This window comes from Fukomys damarensis, unplaced genomic scaffold (assembly GCF_012274545.1).
Source record: "Fukomys damarensis isolate Sample0158 unplaced genomic scaffold, DMR_v1.0_HiC HiC_scaffold_31, whole genome shotgun sequence".
NCBI lineage: Eukaryota > Metazoa > Chordata > Mammalia > Rodentia > Bathyergidae > Fukomys > Fukomys damarensis.
Window position 1 is genome coordinate 1,953,841 of NW_022900943.1, and position 8,793 is coordinate 1,962,633.

Below are 8,793 nucleotides of genomic sequence, written 5' to 3' on the forward strand. Positions count from 1 at the left end.
CTGTGGTAGTCACTAGTCTATCACCCTTAAATCATTTGAATTAAATTGAAATCAAGAAGCAGTCCAGAACATGTCTGCAGTGAACAAAATTTCAATATAGTGTATTTACCATTTAATGGCTCAGACAGAGTGAGGATGCAAGACCCCTGATCTCAGTTAGCTGATTGCTAAACCCCATGACACTGACTGACCTGGGGCTGCAAGACCCCGATTGAGTTCCCCAACCTTCTGAACGGTTGAACTCCACAACGTTCTATTACAAGTTTCCCACGCCCTTTCTTTAAAGATGTTCAAAGTTGGAAACTCAGAAAAATACCCTTGATGACCACCTCTGTCTTTGCAGAGTGGATCCAAAGACTGGCACAGTCAGGAGGTCTGAGAGTGCGGGGGTGGGGAGATTATGGGGGTTCAGGGGCGCCCGTGGCTACCTTCCTGGCGCTTGACTGATGGCGGCTGGGTCCGGAGCAGGCGTGGTTCTCCTTCCCGCGGTGGGTCGGGGCCCAGACTCTATGCTGTAGATTTTGAATGGGGTTCTCGTGAATGTTCAAGAAATAGGAATGAAGGATGTACTTCCTTTTCAATTCCTCTTGACTTACTCTAGTGGACTCCCAGCTGAGACTGTTTGGATCGGGGTCTGTGCAGAGGCGGAGCCCAGTGGCGGGGGTGGGAGAAACCTCTCAGGTAAGGTGTATCAGTCAGCATTCACGGGTGGCACCGAGTGGACCTGAAAGTATGCGTGGTGCGCAAGGATTTTCGAGGTGGGCTTCCGGCTGCCTGCAGACTTGGGAGGAAGCGTAGGAGTGCTGTCCACCAGAGAGCCTGCACATCCAGCTGGAAGTTGAAGGCCTGGAGCTCCTGGAGACACTGCCGAGGGTCCATTCCAGGAGGCCAAGGGTCTGCGCTGGACCCCACAGGTGGCTGTGAAGCCTGCAGTTCCTCTGGAGAAGTGAAATGGCAGACTCCACTTTTCCATTCTCTTTTCATTCCATCTGGGCTGCAAGCTGGTGTCACCCGTATCCAGGGTGGGTCTTTGCTATATATAAGTCAGTCAGCCAAACCTGGAACTGTGCTGCAGGCTGTCAGCAGGTGAGCATCGGCTGACGGCTGATTTTGTCCAGAACCCCAGGGTTCGGGTTTAATTGCAGCACTGGCATTTTGCAATAAATAAGTGGGGTTTGAGTTGCAGTTTGGGCACTCGGTCTCTAGAAGGTTTGCTCTCACTGCTCTAGCAGAATCTTCCACCGACAGTTTCTTTCAGTGACCTCCGGGTGGTGTCTTCTGGCTGGTGACCCCATAGGATAGAAAATCTCGGAGTGAGTTGAGCAGGGTCTCCATGAGACTGGCGTATTGAGGAGAGGACATCCACATGCTGGTGAGAGTCAAGAAGGGGGAGGCGAAGTCAGTGGACCCCTGAACTCGGCGGGAACTACTCATCAGAGGCAGCTTGAGAATGGGAGAGAGCTGAGGGCCTTGCCTGATGCTTGGCCTGAATCTGGTCACGTTCATGCAGAGTATTTATCTGAAATCGTTGTGTAATAAGCAACTGCTTTCTCAGACAGACTATAACATTATGTAATATGAGCCTTATAGTTGGGGCTTCATTTGTGCAAGAAAATAGCATCTCTGAATGTCAGAAGGCCTCAGTAAAGGATGGCGTGATAGTTAACTGGTTGTGTCAGCTTGAGTAAGAAATGCCTAACTAAATTGATCAGCACAGTTCTGAGTGTGACTGAGGGGATTAAGACAGAAGACCCAGCCTAGGGCTTGTGCATAAGTGATGTAAAGGGAAACGAAGAGGAAAGGCTGCTCTCTTCTTTCCAGTCTCTCCTTCACCATGGACATCAGCTCCTGGCTTCAGCACCGACTTTAGCCTCTTGGGATGACTCGCTGGAACACTGCCTGGAGCTCCAGGCCTTCGACTGGACCCTCGGGTCCCCAGCGCGCAGACAGCCCTTGCTTTCTTCCTCACTGGACTCTGCAGGTGGCCATTGTGAGCCAATCTTGTAAATTCTCATATATTTGTATATCTTTTGTTAAATCTGTCTTTCTAGTAAGCCCTGACTGATACAGATGGGAAACTTTAGGAAGCCATGGGCGATACCAGCAAAGAGACCTAGGCACACTTAGGAAAGAGCAGTGCGGAGGGATGACTTAAATGCCACTCTCGGGGGTCTAGGTTTGGCTCTTTTCATCTCCTTATACCAAGTTTGCAAGGAATACAGAGTATCTTGTGAGAGGTAAAGTACCAGATACTGTGGTATTAGGAGTAATTCCCTGTCCTGTAAGTACAGAAAAGGATGCTTTGAGGGCTGGATGGTGGACATGCTCTTTGTGCCTTGCCCAAAGTTTAGGAGAATAAAGACAAACCCTAGACAAATCCTCTAGCTCTGAGATCCCTGCATGTACCCCCACACACTCCCCCTTCTCCTGATGGTGCTTTGCAAAACAAAACTTACCCCCCTGACCTGTCCTAAATTATCCTTGCCTATGTCACTTAAAAAATAAACATATTACCCAAAAGTCTCCTTTGCCCCTGCCAGAGACGGAGTAACAATAAATAGAATTTATAACAAGATGTGACTAGAAGGGAGGACTACAGTTACTGGAAGAATTTCCAAAACAATAAATTAATGATCATAAAGGCTTTAAAAAGAAAAAAATAGTAGAATCAAGTTTACCCACAGGGAAGAAAAGGAGCAAACCTAGATTTCTTTTTCGTATTTCCTACCTCAAAAAATAGAAGTCAGGAGGGAATGGCAGAGATATCTCTTCTCTTCCTTGTGCTTTAGTTTTGTTATTTCTCAACCCTATGCCGGCTGTGCCAGACACTAGTTTTCATAGACTGAGAACAAAACTATGCAGTTTCAGAAAATGTGGAGAAGCCACCGTATGCTCTACCACAGGCTTCTGGAAGCACAGTGGGTCACTGTCTCTACACCACGTTGTCTGTGTGGGTTGTTACTCTGTCCCAGGACACTTATCACCGCATCCCACCCCGTTTTCTGTCTGAAAGCTGCCTCTGCTTCGTGTCTGAAGTGGACCTTGGGCTCCCACCTGCTGAAGGAAAAACTCACGCGGACCGGGACTTGACTGGGTTGGTGATTAAGACCAGGCACACGCAGCACCTAGTTTCTGAAAAGGTTATCATCCCCGCATGAGGCATGATTACAGCTCACAGAGCTCTTTCTGGTCGTAAATCTTGGGGATTTAAAGCAGGCGCCATAAGGGGAATGCTTAGGATTTCCAGTCCTCCTCAGTGTGAAGCCATTTCTTGCAGCCTTTGTTAGTTCTCGTGCATAGGCTTTGCCTTTAGTTCAGGTAGATCTGAGGCTCAGTCTATGAGTTAGAGGTTTGCACTTCAAGCCTCATTTCCCCGTAGTCACGTCACCCTGTAAAACAGTGGGCCCCCAAATGAGCCATTATTTTTGTTAGCCTCCTAAAGGTGGGCAAAATGAATAGCCTCAGAAGAGGTCTTCAGTGGTGTTAGACTTCTGTCCTGATACAGCGGAGCCCATGGAGAGAGCCCAGTGGAGAAGCAGAGGAGCTGAGAGACTTGGGCTCAGATTTGATGGGTTTGCCCGAAAGGTGGAAAGACTGGGATTAGGTGTGTCAGACTCTGATCTACTGATGAGGCTACTGAGGAGACCTCAGAGTTGGGAGGAGAGCTCTGCAAGAGGAAGGCACCTCGCATCCTCTGTAAAAGTCTGGGAAGAAGCAGGACTGTCGGTATTGGATCCAAGTCTTGTTCTCTCCATAGACTTTGATACACTTGCTGCTTAAATGCACACTCAACTCCCCAACTCAGAGCCATGCCACTGGGTACGTTTATTCGTCTTCATAAGTTGGGCCTGAGAATCGCTGCAGACTTTCACATAAAGTTCTCAGCAGTGGACCTGCCTGGACAGTTTTACAGCTTTTGAATTGTCTTTGATGATGTGCACCTTTGGTTACATTTGTGTATATTTTGTCCATTACTTTGTCAAATATTTCTTCCATCCCTGATGCCCTATTCATTACTTTTACCTAAACTTTTTCCCCCATCTTGCTTTTCATACTGGATAATTTCTGTTAATCTAACTTTAAGCTCATTGAGTTTTCCTCTCATCTCCATTCTACATAGACCAGCTAGTGATTATTTTACTTCAGATGCTGTGTTTTTGTTGTTGTTTGTTTGTGTGTGTTTTTATTTTATTATTATTATTATTTTTGGTACTGTGGATTGAACTCGGGTCCTTGCGCTTGTGAGGCAGGTGGCGCACTACTGATAGATGCTATAGTTTTCAATTTTACATTTTCATGTAGTTTCTATTTTCTGAAATTTCTTACCTTTTAATTTATGATGACCTTACTGGCAAGTGTTTTGTTTTTGTCACTGGCATAGTTAAATTAATAGCTTTGAAATCCTTATCTGGTAAATCCAACCTCTGGGTTTTCTTGAAATTGGTCTCCATGATTATACTTTTTTCTTGAGCAATGGCCACATTTTTCTGAATGCATGTCAAGTAATTTTGGGTTGGTTCTGGACATTGTGAATATTGTGTTGTGGAGACTCAATTATTTTAAAAAATTTCCTCTGAAGAGCACTGTTTATCAGGCAAATATCTGATTAGACTCAAAATGTAAATTCCTTGTCCTTGGTGGCTGCTCAAATCTCAGTTCAGTTCTCTGCCCTTAGTGTGGTTGTCTGAAGTCTCCATATGCATGAGGTCAAATGGAGACTGAGTCCAGCTTTATATAGAATTCTGGCTTTTGACCTTTGTCCTCTTCCCTCCTTTTTTTCTTCTTTGCTACCACACGTAGTTGCCTCACATTTGATCCTCTGTTTCTTGGTTCCAAAAGAGAATGGAAAATACTTTCCTCTTGGGTGCGTGACCTGGTGCAGAGTAAAGCCTTTGGGGTAGAAGCTTTGCATCTCAAGCAAGTAACAGGAACTTAGCCTGTGAAGACTTAGCGTGGTGCCGATTCCTTCTCCCACCCTCCCCAAATCGGCCCTTTTCATTTCTCTTTAGTGCGCTCAGGTTAGTTTTTAAATTTTGTTTTTCCCAGACGTTAGCCTCTGCCTTAGCAGCATTTGAGGAGCGAGAGCTAGAGGAGCAGTGAGTCTGTGTAACTTGAATCTTGGGGTGCAGGTACTAGAATCCTGTCCCTTTCCGTGAGGGTAAGGAGGACTCTGTGTTCCATCATTATCAGGGCCAGGGATCAAGCCCTGTGTTCAGCCAAGGGCTTTATCTCAGTGGCCTGGGATAGGTTCCCATCTTGCCTGGAATGGACATTTTAAAAAACATTCCTCTGAAGGGCATTGTTTATCAGGCAAATACCAATTAAAAAAACTGTTGCCTGGCCCCTTTGTCATGGTGAAAATCTGCATTTCCCCCTTGTAGTCCCATGATCCTAGTTAGCTTTTGGGCTGCTTCCTCTTTTCTGCACTCAAATTCTTGTCAAGCACCTTTCTTTAGCTTTGCCAAATGACTTGAAGTCAAGTTGTTATGACTTCCCCAGCAGGACCACTTCAACCTTTACTTAACTCTGGGTTTAACTCTTGGCCTTCCATGCTATATAACTTTTATAGCTGCTTACCTAAAAGAAGCTGAGGTCTTTGACCAACTTTTTTTTCTTGGTTCATAGTCATAGAGGGCACAAGTACAGGAAGAGAAGAGGAGATCCAGTGTTCTTTAAAAAAAAAAAAATCTGGTCAATTTGAGCAATTTTTGGGAAGAATAAAATGCTTTCTCGTGAACTCAAAGACTGAGAGATTATGTGTGACTGGGGACGTGCAGTTATATTGTGGTTAACGATAGGTTTCTGTGAACGTTCTCAACATAAAAACATAATGAGGAAACATAAATTCTGATTCAATTCTGTCTTAAGCTCCAGCAACTATTTTTGGGTAAGGACTAAATGAATCAAGCTTGAAATTAAAAATTTTTTTCTCTTTTCAGAAGATACACCCTCCCATAATTGTTTGTCATAGTTGTAACCAACCAGTAAATTTAACCATAGATGTTCCCTTGCACAGGAACTTGTATTTTGTACTGCAACAATTCATTACCCAAACATGGCTAGCAAGGATTTCACTGCATTTGCTTTGGGCTTTGAGAAACCAACTGTTGGACGGTCCTTGTGAGCCTCTGTTCGTTTTTGGCCAGTGGAAGTGGCAGGAGAAGGGGGCATTATGTGTGCTTCCTTTGTGAGAGAGCTTGCAGCCAGTGAGGGAAGATTCCCACGGTGTCTGTGAGAGGAAGTGGGCTCATCGGTGGGAGTCATAGTGGCAGAGGGTGTGTGGCCTGCAGTGCAGACCCTGGACATGGCAGGCCTTGGACATGGCAGGCCTTGTCTGGAGAGAACTTGGGTGCTCTGGGATCAGTGGAGGCTTCCGTGTGGCAGCCCAGACTCCCAGTTTCGTCCCTCACGCTTGCCTTCGGCATCTCCTGAGAGTTCTTGGCCTGAGTGAAGGCGGCCAGTGGCTTGGGTAGCCGTCGTCAAACATGGCTTTATGAAGGCTTCGAGGTGTGTGGTTTCAGGTCTCCTTGAATTCTCAGTCCAGCCCCCAGGATGTATGTTCAAGTCCTGTGGGAGCATTTCCTTCAGAGCATCATCGCCTTTCAGATGGAAAGCTGACTTTCCAGTGGACTGGTTTCCAGACAGGCAGTTTTGGGTCTTTCCATTTATCTTTGTAGTCTGTGGCCTTCCACTCTCCATTCCCTGACTCACTGCTGGACAGGACTCCAGGGTGAGGTACTCCATCACCCAGAAGGGTATGAGGTGGGGCGGACTGGCTTCTGCCTCCATAAAGCCCACACACCGGCTGCCTCCACACGGCTCAGTGTCACTGGCTCTCTCGCTGATTGCCGGTGGTGAGGCCCCGGGAAGGCAGCCCAGGCTGGGGGCCCCGTTCCTGTCACTAAGATATATTCTAAGATCTACCCGGAGGGTATTATGGGAGTTCAAATGAAGCATCTCCCACTTCCCCCTCAGAGCCCTGGAGAGACTGGTTGTCCCTCTTGCCATCCCACCAAGCGTTTTCAGGATCCAGTTTGGGTTTATTGACAGCCCTGAGTATAATTCATGCAAGACAGGTTACAGCAAAGCGTGTTACCTTTGCTAGTCAAGCATGCTCAGTTGTGCTACTCCAGATCTCGGCCGGGAAGTAAGTTTTATTGGTGTTCAGGCCTAATGTTTTCCTGTCCGGAAACCTTCCCCTCCCTCGGGGAGGCTGCTTTGGCAAACACCACCAGGGAAGCTTCCTTCTCCGTGTCCAGTGGATGAATGGGTTCCAGGCGAAAGCAGACTGTTGAGTGAGGCAGAAGCCCTGTGTGAGGGTGGAGCCGGGCAGTGGGAAGCCGAGACTGAACTGCTGGGCAGCACAGGCCGAGCTGACCGCATGTGGCCAGGACGGCTCCGGGTGGCACAGGACACGGGGGGGGGGCCCTTTTATAACGGTGCAAGGACTTGCGTAGGGACCACTTTCCACTTGGTGGAAGTGGTCCTGCTTTTCAGATCCACTCTTCTCCTTCTGTCTAGTTAGTGACTACAGGGAGCCGGGCCTCAGCACCTTCGTACATGCATGTAACATACGTTGGTGGCAGCCACCCCGTGTCCGCCCTTTGGCCCTGCTGTGTGAATACTCACTGCAGTCACGGGGCACTGACAGCACGCGGCAGTGAAATGGGACTGAGGGTCTCCAGTTACTTTGCTTGTTTCTCTCCTGGGTTTTCTGTAAGGTCAAGCAGAAGAAGGAGGTATGTGTGAGCACAAGTAGACAGGAGGGTGGAGGAGTATAGAGAAAAAGCGGGGAGTACCTGACAGCCCCTGAGGGAAGGGGCGGGAGAGGGGCCCTGCTGAGCAGTTCCCAGTGTCAGTGGGCAGCTTGCGAACTGTGCTGGGAAGTTGGCTTTTATCTGGAAGATTCTTTAAACTGGAGAGAAGAATGATGTGACTTTCCACTTAGAGAGTTTATTCCGGTCACACCATGGGTGTTGAAGTAGACGTGACAAGAACGCAGGAAGAAGCAGCGAGGTCAGCTGTCGGTGACCCGAGTGAGAATGGTCAGGGTCTGAACCCAGGGGGAGGGAAAAGCCGGTGACACCCAGGTGCCCAGCTTCCTCCGGAGTCGGCAGTGGTGGAGAAGAGCAGGTGGGGGAGAGGCTGAGAGCGACTTCCCAGCAGATGTTCGCAGAGCTGGGCTGAACGGGCAGCCTTGCCCCACACCGGGTCCCAGTGACGTGTTCTCCTTCTTCCTCCAGGAGGGATTTCGGGCCTCACAGAGCGGTGCCAGTGAAAGTCCACCAGCCCGAGCCGTTCGTCCCCAGTGAAGAGAACATGGACTTGCTCACGACGTATAAGCAAGATTACAACCCCTATCCTGCCTGCCGAGTGGGCCCCATCAGGCCTCGGGACAGTAAATACCCCTGCCGTGACAAGATGGAGTGTCTGCCCTCGTACAAAGGTGGGGGGCGGCGAGGGCGGCCAGCGGGCGGGCGGGCGTGTGACCATCCTTCCGGGGGACGGGCAGCTTCCTGCAGCTGCTCCCGACCAGCTGGAGAGCTCAGAGTGCCTCCAGAGCTGTTAAGTGTTTGAAAAAAATCAAAAGATGATTTCAGGATGCGTGAAAGTTTTGTGACATTCGAAGTTCATTGTTCATAAGTATGTTTCAGTGGAACACAGTGATTTAGGCATTATTATTCGTTTATGCATTGTCTGTGGCTACTTTCTTGCAACAGTGGCAAAGTGGAGTGACCATGACAGAGGCCTTCCAGCCTTCCTGACCTAAGACAGGTGACTATATATATATAT

The 8,793-nt window shown here is 48.2% G+C and overlaps 1 protein-coding gene across 2 annotated transcripts in view; it reads left to right on the forward strand.

Annotated features, from left to right (window-relative positions):
* The window catches only part of Saxo1 (stabilizer of axonemal microtubules 1), a 70,262-nt gene that overhangs the window by 34,450 nt on the left and 27,019 nt on the right, over positions 1-8,793 (forward strand). For both annotated transcript variants that reach the window (XM_010630919.3, XM_010630920.3), the window contains one exon: positions 8,244-8,446. In XM_010630919.3, the coding sequence (XP_010629221.1) occupies positions 8,244-8,446 (203 nt within the window). The remainder of the gene's footprint in view (positions 1-8,243; positions 8,447-8,793) is intronic.